The sequence below is a fragment of the Martes martes genome, assembly GCF_963455335.1.
Source record: "Martes martes genome assembly, chromosome: 2".
NCBI lineage: Eukaryota > Metazoa > Chordata > Mammalia > Carnivora > Mustelidae > Martes > Martes martes.
In genome coordinates, this window is record NC_137889.1 from 140,779,554 (window position 1) to 140,799,339 (window position 19,786).

Genomic DNA, 19,786 nt, shown 5'->3' on the forward strand with positions numbered 1-19,786 from the left:
TGGCCGGCGCAGGACCGGTCAGCGGGCGTCAAGCCTGAGATGTTGGCCTCCGCCGCCGGCCTGTGGAGGGCCGGGCCTCCAGTCACCTGCCTCACTGGGTGTTACCCGGACAGACCTTCTGATTGTCCGGAGGCGCATCTGCACGCGATGGGGTGGGGCCCGGGCGCAGGAGAAGACAGCCTTCATTCCGTTCAGTGCCTCATTGGGACACTATTTATTTTTTGAACTTTTTTCTTTTCAGAGCCTTCCATTCACCTTCCTGTGTGGCCAGACTGTTAAAAAGCTCTTTCACTTTTCGCTTTCTTTCCGCATCCCTTAAAAAAAGAGAAAGAACCCCATTTTTACATTCAGCTTTGTACTTTTACCTGCGTGACCCACCAGCGGCTGGCATCCACGCAGGCCAGTGCACCCGGCCCCAGCCTGGACCCCCAGCCCGGGCTCACCGCTCCAGGGTCTCGGAGAGCTGCATCCGGGCCAGGAACTGGTTGTCCCTGCGGATCTCCCGCACGGCCCCTTTAAATTCACGCTTGTGCTTGTGGATCAGCCTCCTTCGTTCCTGCTCTTCCTTGCTGCTTCCCTGCTTCCTCCCAAACTCCAGGCTGAGGAGAGAGCCAGTGTCAGGAGGCCCAGGCCCGTCTCCCCGCCCCCACCCCCCACCAGCCCGACACCCACACTTTGACCAGCCGGGGGGTGAAGAGCTTCAGCGGCTCCGGCTTGCTCTTCGCACAGACCAGTGGCCGGCAGCGGGGCTCGGGTTCCTCCAGGTTGGCCAGTGCGCTCTGGCACAGTTCCTGCAACCAGGGATGTGGAGGCTGTTGCAGGCCTGGCTGATGTGAGGCCTCCCAGCCTCCTGGGTTGGACGTGGGCGCAGCCAAGGCCTGGCTGCGAGGGAGCCCCACTGCTGTGCGGACCGGGCCCTGCTTACACCCCTGGGCACACTTCCTGCCGGCAGGACAACAGATGCCCAAGACCCTTCTAGAAACCTCTCTGGGCACTCAGGCCTGCTTCAGCACCAGCAGACTCTATGGACTTTCCTTCCCCAGAGAAACTTGTCACCATGGGCACGAGGGACCCACCCCTATGGACACACACACACGGGAGCCTTCGCTCTACCTTGGGTGGCCACGCCACGGGCACCAAGCAAGACCCCGTCCAGGACAAGTCACTTCTCCTCAGTTATCCCACTTCCATCATCTCCCGTGGGCATTTCTAGAGCCACCCTTCCAGACAAGCTACCCGCTAACCTGCTCCCTACTTGCGGGGTTGGCCAAGCTGGCGCACAGGGCCATGGGGCGGAGGCCTCACCTGGAGCTCTGGGGGGTGACTGCGGCCGGCCAGGTGCTCTGTCAGCAGGGCTCGCAACGGCCTCACGATGGCGTGGAAGGATGGCAGCGACCTGTAGAACTGCATGCAGCCCTTCACCAGAGCCAGACACACAGCCAGGCAGGACAGTCTGGTGGGGGGGAGGGGGCAACACCCAGCTTCAGGCCAAGAGGCAGGAAGGGGACCAGCTTGTTCCATTCCGTCACTGCCACAGTCTGTCCTCTCAGCAAAAACCACAACCCCCAACACACAGCTCTGACAAACCCACCACGGGCCAGAGTACACGCACAGTGCGGTGTTGGGCAGGACAGCTGCCCTGTGTCCCTGAGCAGAGAGGATCACCGTGGGAAATAGGACCCAACCTGACACTTGGCACCACTCGGCTTTGGGGAAATGTAAACTACAACTGCATGGAGTTGACACCCCACCCATGCCCTGCTGTTCAACACATGAAACAAAGTAATGGATGTTGGGAGGATGGGGAGCAACTGGCCCTTAAAGTAACAGGGTGCTGTGTGAAAAACCGCATGGGGGAGTCCTCAGAAAAATGAAACCTAGAACTACCACGTGACCCTGCAATTCTGCTCAGTTGGTACCCAAAGAATGAAAAGGGCCTCGAAGAGACCCCACATTTATGGCAGCTAAAATGGAAACACCCAAGTTCTGTGGACGGATAGACAAATGAGCAAAACGTGGTCCATTCACACGATGGAATGTTATCCAGCCTTAAACAGGAAGGACATTCTGACACCTGCCTCTGCCTGATGAACCCGGAGGACATGGCACTATAATGTGAAATACACCAGCCACGAGAGGACAGACACTGTGATCCCACTTCTAGGAGGTCCCCGGAGGATCCAGAGGCTAGAGGCAGAAGGCAGACCAGGTGCCAGGGGTTAGGGAGGGAGTGGGAGACCGGTACACAATTTGTCCTAGGAATGACAACTTCTGGTTGTGAACAATGGCGGTGTCCGCACCAGGGTGTAGACATACTGGATTCCACTCCACCGCTGGCTTCACAGTGAAAACGATACACCTTCTGTTGTGTGTTTTACCACAACACAAGACTATGTCAAATAATCCATAATTTAAAAAAAATTAGAGAACAAAAGGGCTTCTGACAAAAAGCCCCAACCCTCCTGTGCACTGAATGTGTGTGCCCTCCCTACCCAATTTACACATTGAAACCCAGTCCCCACTGTGATGGTGTCTGGAGGGGAGTCCTCTGATCCACGAACATGGGCTGTCCCCTTGCACTCAAGACTTCCTTAATAGTGTCCTCCATGTCTTATAATCTCAATTATCTTTTCCTTCCTGGTATTTAATTCCCATGTTTTATTCTTTTTTATGCTATTGTAAATAAAATTCTCTAAGTTTCCTTTTCATCTGCTCACTGTGTATAGAAACGCAGCTGATTTTTTGTTGACTTTATACTCTGCGATTTCACTGCATTAGTTTATTAGATCCAACAGCTTTTTTGTCGTCTTTGGGATTTCCCCCGTATCAGACCGTACCACCTGCACACGCCACACTGGTGCATCCTCCGGGGCCCAGCTGTGTCCAGCTCCAGGCTGGCCCGGCCCTGAGCATGCCCTCCCTGGCGCACCAGCCCCCCCACCTACCTGGTGTGGTTGGCCTCCGTCTTATTCTGGGCCTTCAGTCTGCAGGCCCAGTGGAGGGACAGGCCTCTCCTCTGCCACGTGGCTTTGTCCTCTTCATCAGAAACCACGAGCAACTCCGAGTTCTTCCCAGATGCTCTGAAAGGGTGCACCAGAGTGTAACCTGAAGTCCAAGCGGGACAAGGACAAAGATTGCCTCTGAGCATCATGGCTCACAGGGCAGGCTGTGCGTGGTGAGGCTGTTAGAAGACTCACTTCAGACACTCTCACCGTGTTGACTACACAGAGGTGGGGTTATAGCTCCCGCAACTGCCTAGGTCCCTGACCTCGTTGGGGAGACAGGCCGTAGACTGCACCCAGAGACGGAGTATCAGAAAGCAACGTGGTGGGAGAAGGGGGAGAGCGGGAGCAGATGGCACAGTGAACCCGGTCAGAGAAGGCCTGTCCCAGAGGATGAACGCTGGCACAGTGGACAGAACCCCGTCACCACCCGGAAGAGCAATCGAGGCAATGGGCGCAGCTGGCCTGTACACTGGGCACAGCAAAGTCAGTGGCAGTGGGGCAAAGGGAGAGGGACCCACTGCCTGCCCCCCACTGCGGCGTGCACTGTGCCTCGAGCTGTGGCCATCTCCCAACAGGTCCCCCGTCCAGGCCCAGGCCCAGCGCACAGGAGCACATGGCAAGGGGGTCCGTGCAGTCCGGGTGCAGCGGCTGCATGCAAGGGTCTGCCTACGACGTCACGAGGGGAAAGCAGGATAGACAGCATGTCTGGGGTTGCGCGCCTGGCACTGGTGAGGCGGTCTGCATGGCAAGCCTTATGGTCTACATGATGGCATCAGATGGAGTGAGATATGACGGATGATCGATCGATCAGGGCAGAAAGGTGGTCCTGAGGATGCGGAGCAAGAGGTGGAGCTTGGGGGGCACCTAGACCACCCAAGAAGGGAGCATTGGGGGGGGTCAGCGTTACGGGCACTGTGAGGGGGCAGGGAGCCAAGACTAGCACAGCCCAGAAGGCCAGCAGATGCTAAAACTCCTCCTTACAATACAGCTTCTGACGGGCACGCCTTCTAAAATTCCCAGCACTCTAGAAACTACGTAGACTGGGCTGCACACTAGAAATGTGGGCCACACAGAGGGAGCGCAAATATTCTTGTGGCCCAAAAACAAAACAAAAGATCTTAATGATATGATCATCTAACCCCAAGTATAAAAATGTCATTTCAACACAGAATCAATATAAAAGAACTGTTTCATGTATTTCTGACAATAAGCCTCAGTCTCTGGGGTCCATGCCGTGTGTGGCTGCTGGTGACTGTGGCAGTGGGAACAGTGGGGCCCCAGTTCCCTTGGGTTCAGAGGTGTCCAGCCAGCTACACTGAGAGGCCACAACCCTGGACAGCGGGGCTTCATACCAACTTACCGCAGCCACGTTTGTTTGGCGATGCAATGTAAAGGATTCCGAGGAGGTAATTCAAGAGCTCAGGAATGAACCTCCGAGACAAGGACACGTAGTCCAGGAACACGCAGCACACGAACAGGCCCTTCACCACGTCTTGGAGAGAGAGCACGGGGCACTGGCATGGGAGAATAGGCTGTGGTCAGTGGTCAGGAAGAAGGTTCCAGAAGGCCACGCTAGCTACACAAGCTGGCATCCTGGCTGAGGTCTGTGGCCCCAGAGCTGTCCCTGAACAGAGGAAGCACCAGCCCTCGCCACAGTGGGGCTGAGCGGGATTAAACCCGGTGAAGAGAGGCGCCTGGGTGGCTCAATGGGTTAAGCCTCTGCCTTCAGCTCAGGTCATGGTCTCAGGGTCCTGGGATTGAGCCCTGCATCGGGGTCTCTGTTCAGCAAGGAGCCTGCTTCCCCCTCCCCCTCTGCCTGCCTCTCTGCCTACTTGTGATCTCTCTCTGTCAGAGAAAGAGATAAATAAATAAATAAAATCTTAAATAATGTAAATAAATAAAATCTTAAAAACAAAACAAAACAGAAAACACCTGGTGAAGAGCGAGGTCCCATCCCGCTGACCCACCGCCAGCCTGCAAAGCGCCGCTACTCGGTCTTTTTAAGCCAAAAGGGGAACAGAGCCCATGTGAGACCCAGTACGTCACCACTAACTCCAAGGGCTCTTTTTGGTGTCACCCTCTTTGTGACCTCGTCTGGGGCCACTCCTGGGGTCTCCCTCACAGGACCCCAGCCATGCACCAGCATGGATGTACCTTGGTGAGCAGCTGGCTCATGCATACCAGTGCGGGGGTCACCACAGGGTGCCGGAGGTCGGAGGTCGGAAACAACATCCCGGCGATTTTCAAATACACAAGCTGAAAGACAGCGTCACCACACACAGTAGGGAGAGCGAAGTTCAAAACATGGCCTTTTGATGGCGCAGGACAAAGCAGGTCTGGACCCTCCCGGTAAGGGGCCATGGCCCCCTCCCTGCACAGGTGGGCACACCCGTTCTCACATGTGCACATGCACACGCACATGCCAGACTCCACCAGAACGCCCGCTGAGCATGGAGGACACCCAAACAGCAATGGGCAGATGTGGCGAGAACCGCTCACCGACACCATTTCCTTGGACACGGGACCTTCCTGGGCTTGGCTCCCGCTCAGGGAAATGTAGGCTGAAGCCCCGTCCCGGACCCGTTTACTTTTCCCACAAGAGGAGAGATGCCAGGCCACTGGCGAGGCTGCTGGGGAGGCCGTGGGCACCGGGCAGGGGCGCAGACATGCGACAGAAAGGGAAGGACATGCTCCCTCCATGGGCCCTTGAGTCCTCCCCGCTGCACTGGGCTCAGCATGGCCCCAAGGAGCCAACGTGAGACAGGACTCTGGCCCACACAACTAGGATGCAAATGACAAGTGAGGCTACACGCAGCAGCGGCAGGAGCGCTACCGCCTGGGGTGCTCAGATGGCTGGGCGTCTGCCTTTGGCTCAGGTCCTGATCTCAGGGTTCTGAGATCCAGCCCCACAGCAGATCTCTCTGCTTCTCCCTCTGCCGCTCCCCCTGCTCATGCTCCCTTCCCGTCTCTCTCTGTTCAAGAGCAGTGCCGGCTTGGAAGACGACACTCTCTGGGGACCACGCCCCCCAGGAGGCACAAGAGAGGCTGCTTCACAGGCACCTGGGTTAGTAGGTTTTGCACACCCTCCATCTGGTCCAAAGGCCCCAAGAAACCCTCCCAGAACCCAGCACTGGGCCACTGTGAGCTCGTGAGGGACACCAGCAGCCCCCAACTTCTCCTTCCTGCTCCCGGCAGGGGCTCCAGGATCGGCCACAGACCTGCTGGGGGGGGGGATCTGCCAAGTCCCCCATGCTGCCCCCCACCGGTACTCCAGGGGACACAGGCACAGGATGGCAGAGGGGAAAGCAGCGCCTGCTCCTTGCGTCACCAGTGGTGGACCGAGTGTCCGCTCAGGGAGCTGTTGTGATAGCAAGAGCCTGTGTACTGAGTGCTATGTCTGGGCCATGACACAGTCATGACATGGGAGGCGTTTATTGCGACCCCAGCCCCGCTCACAGACAAGGACACAGGTCCACACAGCTTGTCCGAGGAACTGGAAGGGTCCTGCCATGTGGTCTTTGCAGCGGATGTCCACTGTGACACAGGGGTGTCTGCTGAGGGCTGGGGCTCCCGGACATTGGCTCAGATCCCACTTGGGTTGGGGGGGAGGAACACTAAAACCAGGAACACAGACCCTATTTTTTAAGCTTCTGTTAATCACTGCTTTTCATTTCCGCAGAAATCCTAGAACACAGAATAGACTGAGCAAGTGTTTCTTCGTGGTCATAGACGCCAATGAGGTGGCCCGCAGCCGCCGTGGGGCTGTTAGAGCCCTCAGAGGTGCTTGGGTGTCTCCATGGGGCCACGGCAGAGCCAGGGCATGGGCTCGGTCCTTCCAAACACAGACTTGTTCTGTTTGCCCTAAAGCCTCTTCACCACGAAGACTGAGCACAGCCCCATTCCCACGGTGTCACAACAGTGAAACACATTCCCATGACTTGTTCGTGGGTAGACAATCCTTCCCACCTTCTTCTAGTCTGTTCTCCAGCTCAGTCTGGAAGCTCGAGGGCATGGCAAACCTGCCAAACCACGCGCCTTCCACTCAGCTGGCCCTCTTCTGGCCGGCCGACAGCACCGGCCCCCAGGCCCAAGACCAAGCCCCGGCTCACCACATCCAGGCCTGGAAACGCCGACCGGCCTCTGGCCTCAATGGCCCCTTCCATCTCGTGCATGGCATCTCGCAGGACGAATTTTACAGAATCGCTTGCAGAATCAGGAAACATTTGGCAAAGGTTATATAACTGCCTGTTAACCAGAAACATGGGTCAGGGAAAATGATCTCAGGTAACGAAATCATCAAGAACGCCCCCAAACCTCAAGTTCACCATGTTCTGTGACATCACCTGCTGGCTGAAGCAAGTGAGCACGGAAGGCCCTGGATGCACCTGTCTCCCCTCACTGGTCTGGTTGCCCTGCCAGGCAATCCAGAGAACGCTCCTGCTAGTGTTTGTTTCAGAATACCACTCATACTTCTACCATTTCCCAGAAAGTCCAGCTTCTCAGTAGTGACAGCAGAAGCCTAAGGCCGTAAGGAGCGCGTTCTCTGAGCCAGACTCAGGGAACGGGTCCAAGGTGCCGCCCACAGGAACACAGCAGTTCCTCCCAAGCGCTGTGGTACCGGCAGAAGGTGGCACGGGGATGTGGGGTGTGCAGTGTGTGGCTAGCCCCAGACAGCCTCCTACAGCTCCTGTGCTCACTAACCCTCTCTCCAGCCAACCCAGGGCCAGGAGCCATGCTCCCGTCTCTGCTTTCACAGGGGTCCCAGTGCAGTGAAGGCTTAGCCGTCCCTGGACAGGGTGGGGACAGAAGACCAGGGGGCTGGCCTCCCTGTCACTCACTCACAGCACCAGCCTGACGAGTTTCCCCCGAAGTGTGGACCTGGAGCGGGCGAGTTTCTGGGCAACTCGAGGACACAGCCTACCCTGTGTCCCAAACACCCAGCCTGTCCAACCAGAGCTGACGTTTCATTGGCAAATGAAACACAAAATAAGACTCCAAACAGCACGAATAAGCACGAAGCCGACCGTGTCCGGCGTGTCCGTCCCCAGGGCCCCGGGGGGCAGGGGTAGCACACTCACCACTCAGAGGGGACCATCGTCACTGAAAGCCTGTAGCTAGTGTATACCGTGCAGCCCATCTACAAGGTCAGCCTAACTCTGAGACGTAGTTTTACGACTGTAACTAGGGACGGAGCCGTTCAGCTCAGCCCTGCGGTCTCGTTAACCCACCACTGCTACTTACACAACCAATTTATCAATCACTCGGAGGTTGGGTGGGTCGTCAGTAGCCAAATCTCCAACGTACTCCAAAAGGAAGCCGAATAGTTTCTGCAGAACACGGATCCAGAGCAGAGCTCAGCGCCCACCCCCAGAACAAAACCACAGGTGCTGCCCCCCACATTTTGGCTGACACACGTGCACGTGCCTTGGGCCACCGATGGGAACATCATGCGGAGCACAGGTCAAGAAGCCTGACCCCGCGCCAGGAATGGGTGGGTCAGCAGAAGGGCCTAGGGCACAGGCTTCTGCACAACGGCAAAGAGCGCCCAGGTCCTCGGTCAAACCAAGAGTGTGCCCAGCCCTGCGCCTCAGCCACGAATGGGCAGCACCTGCTGCGAAGAAAAGGCACATTCCACGTCGTCCTCTCCTGGACAGGCCAGCTCTCCCGCCTGAGGCCACGTGAGCCACATGCCCAGGCCTCGGTCTCCCTCACCTGTGAGTCAAGGGCAACAGCGCCTACTCCAGGACCCAGGGCAGGGTCACTGCGGGGCACTCGCGGCCGCAGGGGGCTTGGGCGCACACACCTGAACACACAGATGGGGGTGGGGGCTGCCCTGACACTCGCTGCGCACACCACCTACTTCCAGTTTTGCTTTGTTTCCCACAGCAAGACTCGGATGGTTGCAGGTCTGAATTCTCTCCACCACCACAAGCTGCTCCTCCCTTGTCCTCCCCGATAATAAAGATTTCAGTTCCTCGTAGGACTCAGGGGCTGTCAAAAACATAAAACATACTCCACAGTTAACATCTAAGAAAAGAGCCACGTTTCTGTTAACAGAGAGCTTAAAAACAGAATAGGGGTAATGTCATTTTGCCAGGAGACAATTTCAGGTGTGTCCTACAGACACACTCCTCCTCCTACCATGACCGCCGATGGCGGATTTAAGGTGTGCTCCGGAGGGTCCCAGGGGTGAGGTGCAGCAGGATGGGCCACTGTGGATCAGTGACAAGGCAGCAGGTGAGGGGTTTAGTGTCCACACTTGCTCAGAAGGAGCTGGAAGAAGCCACATGGCAGAGTGCTGTCACCACCCCAGACTCCCACCGATCTCAGCACACGCCCGAAAAAGCCAGCCTCTGGAGGTGACCGTAAGCCACGGGACAGTTTAGGACACTCTCTAGGACCGGATTCTTCTCCGCACACCAGACCACACAACATACAATGTTTGCTCTAAGGGTTTTTGCAGCCAAATGAGTGTCCAGGTTTGTCACACAGGAAGCCTCCTCACAGGTGACTCCCCCATCTCCCAAGCCCCGCCCCCGTTCTCTGTGGCAGCCACATTTCCACCACAAAAGCATGGCCACAGAAAGAGCACAACGACCTCCAGTGGAAAGGTGTGTGTTGTCTTCCCCCTCCTGCTGGCCCACGAAACTGTCCATAGTCAACACAGGCTGGCAAACATTCTGGCCAGACACTGCTGAGCAGGACCGTGCCCATCACAAGCCCACATATTATAGGTGGGCACATAGCCACGTGCCCAGAAGCACACCCTCGGTCCCCACAGACTTGGCCTCAGTGAGGCCGACTTATCGCCAGGTCACCAAGGTCATCCCAGCACAAAAGAAAACCCAGCGTTTGTCTACCTGCAAACGTATAGGGCAGCTGGTTCCTGGCAGCTTCTCGGGCTCTGTGACCAATGCTTGTTGTCCCTTCCCCCGGGGCCTGCCGGGGCTCTCCATCAGGCTGCCCACAGTCCTCCTCACTGTCCATGTCCGATTCCAGGTCTGAGTGCCCATCGGGGTCACTGCTGTTCTCTGGATCCTCCTCACTCAGGTCTTCACCCTGTTCCTCTTCACTCTCGCCATCACCCGCTTCCCTGCTTTGCTCTTCCTCAATGCTCATCTTCCCATCCTAAAGCAGAACAGGGGGATCCCAGGCCTCAGTACCCCGGGAATGCTACACACACGAGGAGCATGAGTGCCAAGAGCTGCCCCTGCCCTCCACACCGGCTCCATGCCCAGCGGTGTGCTCCGGGGCCTCAGGGCCAGCAGGCTGGGAAACAGCTCCCTGATTCCTACTGCCAGGGCTCTGGGCCAGGGTCAGTGTCTGCCACGGAGCAACAGGGACCCAAGGTGTGGCAGGTGCCCCGGTGGCCATAGGGTCCAGTGTCTGCGTCTGCAGGGACTTCCTGACATTGGGGCTATACCCAGAGGTGGCAGGACCTCAGCACCTGGGGGTCACCTGTGGCTATGCTCTCCGACCAAGTACCCCAGTATTCTGTAAGCACCCAGCCCCTCGCATCCTCCTCGGCTCAGCACACCTGGCCTCCTCCTGGCCTCCTGCCCTGAAACCAGGCTGACTCTCTCCAAAAGCGGAAGGGCACAGACCTCACGGAGTTCTAGGAACTCCATTATTTTACCAGCTCCCTTAACAGCCGTGCTGAGCCTGCAAATAACCATAGGCTTACGAGCAGAGGAAGCTGATGTCGGCATGTGCGGATCCAGCACGAGGCTGGCGGGGCTTCATCCAGGCAGCCTGCCCATGGGTGCGGGATTGGACCAGCCAGGCACTCCCAGATGCAGAGTGCACAGGTATTCTCACAGACCCACTCTCCACCAAGATGAGCCATTCAGATTCCAGAAACCGAGCTTCTGAATTCAGAGAGCAAGACAGCTGGCAAAGTCAAACCCCTTACCGTGTAGGACAGTAGGCGCCTGTCATCTTTGTCCAGAACGAAGCCGTCATTTAAGTCGTCCGCGGACAGGTGCTTCGGTTTCCTAGCCTCGCTGCCCTCGTCCTCGCCACGCATTCTCCGTAGCCGGGCAGCCTGGGCAGGAAGGAAGCGCATTGCAAGAGGCCTGCTGGCCCTGCCCTCCCACCATCCCTGGGCCGGGGTTCCAAGCCTGCCTCTCCCTCGTGTGCGGGGACTATGGAAGCATCACACGTGACACCTCCTACCGCACACAAACGGAAGCATCGCAGCACAAGCGCATCTGGGCATCGGAAGGCAAGCCTGCATGTCTATGGTCTGGCCAGCCCCAAGCCGAGTGGACCTCACTCCCCGCTGCATGGCCACGGGGGTGAGGGTGGGGGCTCAACCATGCGGTTGTCTGCGCACAGGCTGCCAGCCAAAAAGAGGCCCCAGTGGGGCTGGACTACAGGGCCCAAGACAGAACAGCATGTCAACGTTCATTTTTGTTCTAATGCAATAAAAATTTAAAAGTCCTTTTTAAGGGACAGAAAATGAGAAGGTTATGCACTGTACTGTTAGCAGCTGTTTTGAGATAAAAGAATCAGAGCATTCATTTCTTATTTGGTATATCTGGGTATCATCTGCAATTTTTTTGCTTTTAGAATAAAAAATGGAATTTAGAGAAAAAGAAACTTTATAAATTTTAAAGAGTCAAAGAAGATTCCTTTAATAAAACAGCACATCTGCAGCCCACCTCAGAAACAGAGAAGAAAGGCCTCAAACCCAGATCCCAAGGCCCAGAGGATGCTGGGCCCCACGGTGAAGGTCATGGTCACAGTCACGGTCACACCCGCACCTCCAGCTGCTGGAGCCGCTCCTGCTCCTCCTTGGCCAGCTCCTCTTCTGACTTCATCCGGTTAGAGGGCTGGGCCTTCATTTCAAAGCCCAGCTCACGAACCATCATGTCATATGCATCAGGCTACAGCAGAAAAAAAAAACTTTTTACTTCTGGTTGTTTTTTATTTTTAACAATTTGCACAGGCAGCTTCTTGCATATCCAGTAACATGCGGACACCACAATGGAGGGAGCCAGACGGTATCTAAGTCTTTCCTACTTGAAAGAAAACTGTTTTCATCAGTCTACAGAACCCTTTAAGGTCATAGAGGATTTTCCACTCCTGGACAATTCTCAAAACATACCTGCTTTAACAAAACTAAACATTGCTCGTTAGGCATGAAGCCCACAAAACAGGCTGGGATAAACGTGGCAGCAACAGTGTCAGTGGCCCACAAAGGTGGACAGCTGGCCACATGACATGACCATCGGATGAAATCCCACATACTTCCTAAAAGCCAGACACATAGCTGAATGCCACTTTTCAACAATTTAGACTTAAGTGGTAGGAGCTGCCCACTGTCCAGAGGGAAAACTCAGTAACTGTATATATGGCCATGTGGACATGTAACTGGAAAAGTCAAACACCATCTGAAGAAGCCCTCCTCTTGAAGGACTGCTCCTACCAGGAACATTTTCTTTAGTTATCCAGGTGTAGATGCTGAAGCCTCTTTCTGCCCAGCTCTACACGGACACCACATGGTTCCAGAAACTCCATGAATGCTCACTGGAAAACACAGGAACTAAGAAAAGGATGGCAGCTATCCACGTCAAGAATAGGCCTGAAGGACGCCGGTCTCCACCTTTCCTCCAGAGAAAGGACCAGTCAGCTTGATACCCACCTTGGGTTGCTCCTTCTTATCCCTGTTCTCAGACTTGGGAGTTCTGTGTGTCAGCAGAGTCTGGATTTCTTTCCAGTCTTGGTCCAGCTTCTCCGTGAGCTCCAGGGCACCTTCCCGTTGTGCCTGTCTCTCCCTCTGCAGAGAGAGTACAGACATGAGGCGTGCTGCCGGTGTGGGGCCGTGAGCAAGAAGCCTCACTCGCCAGTCTACGTGTAATGTAGCAGCAGAACAGAGAGCCCGAGAGAGGATCTCAGAAGAGCGGAGCTACAGAATCTCATCACACAGAGCTGAGTCCCCGCTATCAAGTGGCCATCTCGATGCTCTGAGCAGTTTGCTGCTGATCAAAGACAGGCATACACGTCAACATATAAAACCAACCCACCAAAGACACCTCTAACCCCAAAACACAACAGATTGTGAGAAGATATACAAGATGAAATTTAAAATAGTCCTATCCAAAACAAATGCTTCTATTAAGGTCATAGAAGATGTTAAATACAACCTAAACACACACAAGGAAAAGCAGCCCCAGAGCTGTTTCGGGGAGGATCCCCGGGGCCAGAGCGCCGGGAGCACTAACGCACCTTCTCCTGCTTGGACTTGGCAATGAGCTCTTCAATGAGTTCTCTGCGTGACCTCGGCTTCTCCTCCTCCTCTCCTTGCTGCTGCGGGGTCTTCTTATGAAGGAGTCCACCACCACCTCCGAAATGGGCAGCGGTCAGCTCGGCTGGGGACCAAGAGTAGAAAAGGCATCTGTGAAGCTGGTGCTGGTGCCCAAACCAGTTCCTGTACTGGTCTGCCAACGTCTATCCATGGGCAGATCTGAGAACCAATTCCACCTGCACGAACCAATTCTCCCGCAACCTGGCTACACGAGACCGCCGGCACAGGGGCACTTAAGAAATCCCCAGAACGCAGACGTCCGGGTGGCTCAGTTGTTAAGTAACTGCCTTCAGTTTGGGTCATGATCCCAGGGTCCTGGGATCAAGTCCTGCATCGGCTTCCCTGCCCCGTGGAGAGCCTGCTTCCCCCTCTGCCTCTCTGTCTCTCATAATTAAATAATTAATATTAAATATTAATTATTATTAATTAATTAACACCAATTAAGATATAATTATATATGATTAATATAGTAATTAATATCAATTAATATACAGCATAATTAATATTGTGATTAATATGATTAATATTAATTATATAATTAATATTAATATAATTAATATATAACTACTATAATATATAATTAATATAATTAATATTAATTATTAATAATTTAATATTAAATAATTAAATATAATCATATTTAATTATATAATTAATTATATATAATTAATTTAAATAATTAAAAAAGAAAACAAAACAAAAACTTAAAAAAAAAAAAAAGACAAGAAATCCACAGGATGAACCACCCCGAGAAAACTCAGAGACATCAAATAGCCCCTGACCGTGACCCGATGCCCGGAAACACCAAGGATCTACTCGCTCGCCGCGTTTGAATCTCACAAACAATCAGCAAGCACAGTAAAACAAGCTGGAGTCCGAATCTCAGGATGGAGTGCCCAGGATTGGGCCGCGTGAGAACCAACATCCTTCACGCCTGCTCGGGCAAGGCTCAGAGCCTGAGCCTAAGGTCAGGAAGCTGGGGCCGCAGCCAGAGCCATGATGTTTAGTTGGCCCCGTTATACGGCAGAAGAGAGAAAATGCTGTGGGAATCATCAGCTCAGGAATGGACGGAAACCTTAAAAAAACCAGCATCTAAGATGAGAAAACAAGAGGCTAACGTTGGGAGCCATTTCCCCTAAATCTGCCAGGAACAGAAACAGAACATTAGGGCTGGTTTCCCAGAGCAGGACCCACAGCCCTGCCCCTGCTCCCAGCCACACCTGCGCAGGTGACCTGTGTGCAGGAAGGAGAGGCCAGTGTACAGAACTGCTGACTCCGGGCAGGCTCTCGAGGCCACCTGGCAGTGAGTCACCAGGGCCGGGGTGCTCCACTCCCACCAGCTCTCAGCTCCCCCTGCTCTGCCCCCTAGAGCAGCCCTGGGGCTCAAATGTCTGGACTGTCCCTTCCCAGCTACTCAAGGAAATGACCCGAGCAACTCAACTGCCTTTGTCCCAAATCAACTTTTCTCATTCTATTGGGCTTCTCTCCTACCCAGGTGCTCCTGACCACCCTTCCCTACCACGGCTCCTGGAACCCTTGCCTTCAGTCCTCACTCTCCCCAGCTCTCCATCACTCCCCTTAGCTTCCCACCACCCCCTGGGGTGGACTCACAAGTTCGCACAGCTCCTCCTGCCAGCAGCTCGGTACCCTTCCCACACCCTTCTGGAAAGGCTCTTGCCACGTGGCTTGCCCCCGAGCTCCAGGACTCAGCAGCGGCATGCTCTTTTCCTCCCACCCCTAAGGCTGCAGCTTCTACGTGGCCTTCCCCGGATGTTGGATGGCATTTCAAGCTGCCCGAAGCCGGTGTGTGTCACAGCGTAGCCCATCTTGGTGACTGGCAGTCCCACATCATTAGGTGCTCCAGCTGAAACCCTGGGAAGCCTCTGATCCCTTGCACACCTCCATCACAACGAGGTAAGAGCTACCCGACAGGGTCGACCTCTCCTACTCTAGGGGAGGTCACCGCATCACACAGCTGGACAAAATATGTGTTTCCTATTGATTCATTTGTAAAGTTACAGTAAATACACACACATTTAAAAGTAAGAGCTTTTCTAAGTTACTTGGGTTCTGAAGAGCTCATAATCAGAATCAAAGGATGCCAGAGAATCTCTATGGAACAGTCGAGCCCCCAAGACCCAACAATGGGAACACATGGAGCCTGACCCCCTCAGTCACTCAGAAATCACAGCCTCTCATGCTGATAAGCCCAAGGCCAGTCGCCCTGTGAAGACCAGCTTGTCAACACGAAGATACCAAGTGCCTACCTTCATCATAGTGAGTTAGGACCGCCCAAGTGACCACATTTAACAGGTAAGCACGCAAAAAAAAAAACTCAAACAATGAGCCATACAGAAAGGCACAGAGGACAGAACTAGCGGACTGTCCCCTTGCTCCCAACCCGTACCAGACAGTGTTCCCCGTTCCTCAGTGTCGCTGTCACTATCGACAATGTCATTATGCTTCTCGATGTCTGCCAAAGACTGGCCGTAATGAGTTAATTCTTCATCTTCATTTAGGTTGTAGATGCTTTTTTTCTCATGTTGCCGCTGACAGAAGAAGAAAAAAATCAGCTCCCTACAATTTCCACATCTGTTCAATAGCAAAACCCCGTTATTTTCCCACTGTTTCTATAACGTGGCAATGTAGCCCAAGCACATCAGACTTTCTGGGTCATTTGAGCAATGCTCCGGAGATAAACAGAGCCCACAGGAGGTAAACCATTCAGGGGCCAGCATGAGCCATGGCTAAATCCTGCCAGTGTTCCACCATTGACCAGCTCTCCACCCAACCAAGCCAGGGGCTGCACATTGGTCTAGAACTCAGGACACATCACCACCGTGTCCTGGAGTCACGACACTTCTCCACCCGGCTGGTGGCAGACAAGGAGCAGCACACACACTGTACCTCGTGGGGGGTGTGCCCACGCGAGTGTAAGTGAATGACAGGGCAACCGCCTGCTTGTGCTGGACTTCCGTGAGCAAAGGCGGCGTCAGACCCCCTCCCGTTGTCCTGCACACCTGCTGCTCCAGGGCAAACCTCTTCATCATCTTCTCCTCCGAGCTCATGGTGCTACTGTACTCCCCGAAGCGCTTATCTGTGAACACGTTGGACTTGTCCCTTTCCTTGTATTCCTTCAGTAACGTCTGGGTGCGCTGGAAAAGAGATCACAGAAATATCTCGCACAGGTCCTGGCAACTTTGAGCTCCGATGGCTTGGTGATCTTGGTCCCTACAGAGGAACTGCTCCCACAGGGGACACACGGTGGCTCCAGTGAACTGTAAGATGCCACTGACACCAACAGTCAAAGAAAGGGCTAATCTACTGGCTGGAAAGACAGGTCTCAGTTACTGAGGAAGCGGGATTGCCCCTGTACAATGAAGGCAGAGAGGACTGTGTTTGGAGCTTAGGGGGCTCTCTGGGGTGCACCTTGGGACTTCCGTGCCCAGAACTAGAAGTGAAAGAAAAACAGTAGCAACTTCAAGAAAGCCAAAAGATGAGCACGGAGAAGTCGCTCCGCCAGGTAGAGAGGCCAGAGGAGCTCAAGTTCCAGCCGAGAGGAAGGGAAACGAACAAGGAGCTGAAAAGGACGCTGTATATGTCAACTACAATGTCCTGACCGATTAGACACAGAGACTGTAGTAAGATCGCCTATTTTCTCTTTGTCACATGGATGTCTTCGTTTGTATACAGTCAGTCCTTGCTCCTCTGGGATTCCAGGTCTGCAAATCTGCCTACTTGCTAAAGGTTACCGTGACCCCAAACCACTACCTACAGCACTTTCGTGGTCATTCATTCATGTGAGGCCTAGGAGGTACAGTCATGAGTGTGACAGCTTGGACTCTGGGGGCGGGAACCTAGCCTCTCTGACCCCAGAGGCCTCACCTTCCTGCTGGCTGTTGCTACAGGATCACAAGAATTTACACAAGATGGCTCCGGACAGAGCTGGGCACGGGTACTGCTGTGTGTTACACACTCAAGTGTGGGTTTGGAGCTCGGCTTCCCCACTCCTGACCTGAAGAAAATCCTGGAATCCTGGAACGGCTCCTCGTCTCCCATTTTCTCATGTGTAAATGGGGATAATACCAGTACTCCCCTCATAAGGGCGACTGTGTGCTTCTTGGTACAACACCTGTGCCATTGGGAGAGATGACAGACACATCAACTCGGCTTATCTCGCTGCTGGTGTGAGAATGGAGAGTGAGGCCCAGCCACCCCCAACACGGCTCTGGGACCCGCATCCACAGTCTCGCTGTGCACAAAGCTGCCGCCCAGTGCCACGACTGACTGGAGCAGAAGACACATGGGACAGTGCATTTGATTCTGAGGGATGGTCACCGTCGGGAAGACTAGGCCCACCTTGCCACCCTGTGTGCTCTGATGCACACAGCATGCTCCAACTGCCTAGACAACCTGAGTCCCCTCAGCACAGCTGAGTTCTCCCACCCCATGCTGTGCCACACACTCTGTGACAGAGGACAGTGTACCTTCGTCTCCACCTCTGGCATTTTGCTCACCCTTCTGATCTCGAGTGTGACTCCCTCTATGAAGGAGTTTCTGATCTTCCTATCCTATCTTCTGACTTGAGCCCCCAAAGCACAAGGGATCAGAGGAGGCACCAACACCTGCCTCCAGGCCATTCACTGCAGGCCTTCGCACAGGGGACCAAGGTGACTCCGGCTGGTACTATGGGCATAAGCAAGCTGCCCTGTTTGGGCTGTAGGGCTTGGGAAAGTAGCAGACGTGGTGACTAGTGCTGGCCCCTGGGGGATATGGGGGGGACAAGACAGGACTTTTTGGACAAACTGAGTTGCAAGAGGAAAAGCAAGCACAACAGGTTGTGCCCAGATCGTTAAGGGGTCTGAGAAGGACAAGCTGAGAAACTTAATAAAAGCTAGTATTTAGATATCACCTAGTATGTACTCAATTCGCCACTTAACCTTTCAATGACCGTTAGAGAAAGGATGGGTATTATCATCTGAGCTCTAGAACTGAGAAAACACGCTTAGCTAGTGGAAACAAATGGGGCCCCTCTAGAGCCCACGGGGACGCACGGGACGCGGGACGGACGTTGTGGGGGACGCACGGCCCCGGCCATGCACGCGCCCCCGCCCCCGCCGGTCCCCGCGGCGCGGCCCCTGAGCCTCACCTTCTTCACGGCCCGCGCGCGCGACAACCCAGCCCCCCCATAAATTCATCTTGTCAGCTCCTTGCAGTAAGGATGAGAGCCGGTTCAGTTCGAAGGTCTGAACAGCGCCCTGGTGTCAGAACAGGGATGGCAGGCCCAGGAAGGCTGGGGTCCGGTCTTCACTGACCTCCATCTCCCAGCAGCTAGGAGGGAGGGAGCTTCTAGCTTCACATTCAAACCCAGGGCAAGCCCCGCCCTTCGCTGAGACCCTGCGAAACGCGCAGGTCCTTTCCGTGCCCCAACTTCCCCCCGCATCCTGATGTTTTCCATAGGATACTATGGGTCTTCCCCACGGCAACAACTAACACTATCACACCGAAGACCACGTCTCGGAGGCCGCACACGGAGTACCGTCTGAACAGAGCCCGAAAGGCGCGGGATACTCGGGGACCGAAAGCACGGAACGTGGCGTTTCGGTCCCCACGCGCGGGACACACTGCTGCGCTCGGAAAGAGAGACGCCCTCGTCCCCCGACATCCGTGACCTCCCTCCCCTGCGAAGGCAAGGATGCGCGGCCGCCGGACCAGAGGCGCTGCAAGCCCCCGCGGGGGCGGCTGCAGGAGGCGCGCACGGGCGCCCCGCGCCGGGGCCCGGAGGCCGGGAGCACACCCGCGCCGCGTGCCCACCTAGCGCCGCTTCCCAGGCCAGCTCCCTGCAGTTCGCCCGGGGGAGACCGGGGACTCGCTCTCCGCCCGCGGGACGCACGGCCCCGGCCAGGCACGCGCCCCCGACCCTCACCTTCTTCACGGCCCGCGCGCGCGACACTCCAGGCTGCCCCACGGCGTGGCGCGCCTTCCTGCCCAGCACTGGAAACTTCTGTCGGTTCACCTTCACCTCGAACGGGTTGGGGTTGGGTCTCGCTCGGCCGCCTTGCGGCCCCGCCGGCGCCCCGGCTCCCCTTTTGCGCGCCGCCGCCGGCCTGGCCTTGCCCATGGCGCCCCCGCCAGCCCGCAGCCACACTCTGCCGGCCGCTGGGCGGACCGCCGCCGGAAATACAGGCGGCCCCGGGGCACCGCCCCGTCCTTGTCGCGCGATAGCCAAAGAGCCGCCGTGACTACACGCAGCCCGCAGGCCAACCTACGCGTCTGCAGGCGAGCGACTACAACTCCCAGCAGGCCACGCCCCGCCCGACGCCCCCCCCCCGCGCGCGGCCTTCTGGGAGCGGATGTGCCCCGTGCAGCGCCGCCCTGCGCCGCACCTGCCTCAGGGCGCGGTGGCGAGGGCAGCGCTCGGTTCCGTCTTCTGGGAAGCCGTTGGAGGGAGCCGGCCGCGGTGCGGGTAGGC

At 55.5% G+C, this 19,786-nt stretch overlaps 1 protein-coding gene across 1 annotated transcript; it reads right to left on the reverse strand.

Moving 5' to 3' along the window:
- Window positions 1-141: 141 nt before the first annotated feature.
- NOP14 (NOP14 nucleolar protein) lies at window positions 142-19,528 on the reverse strand. The gene is made up of 18 exons (XM_080796439.1): window positions 19,241-19,528; window positions 16,335-16,469; window positions 15,722-15,863; window positions 13,236-13,378; window positions 12,652-12,786; window positions 11,771-11,893; window positions 10,918-11,049; window positions 9,866-10,133; window positions 8,866-8,996; window positions 8,247-8,332; window positions 7,115-7,250; window positions 5,160-5,261; window positions 4,366-4,519; window positions 2,946-3,105; window positions 1,306-1,453; window positions 673-791; window positions 444-599; window positions 142-314 (listed from the first exon to the last, which is right to left on the reverse strand). Exons 1-18 carry the CDS (start codon window positions 19,433-19,435, stop codon window positions 215-217), a joined length of 2,565 nt encoding a protein of 854 aa, XP_080652565.1. The 5' UTR covers window positions 19,436-19,528; the 3' UTR covers window positions 142-214.
- Between the last annotated feature and the right edge of the window lie 258 nt (window positions 19,529-19,786).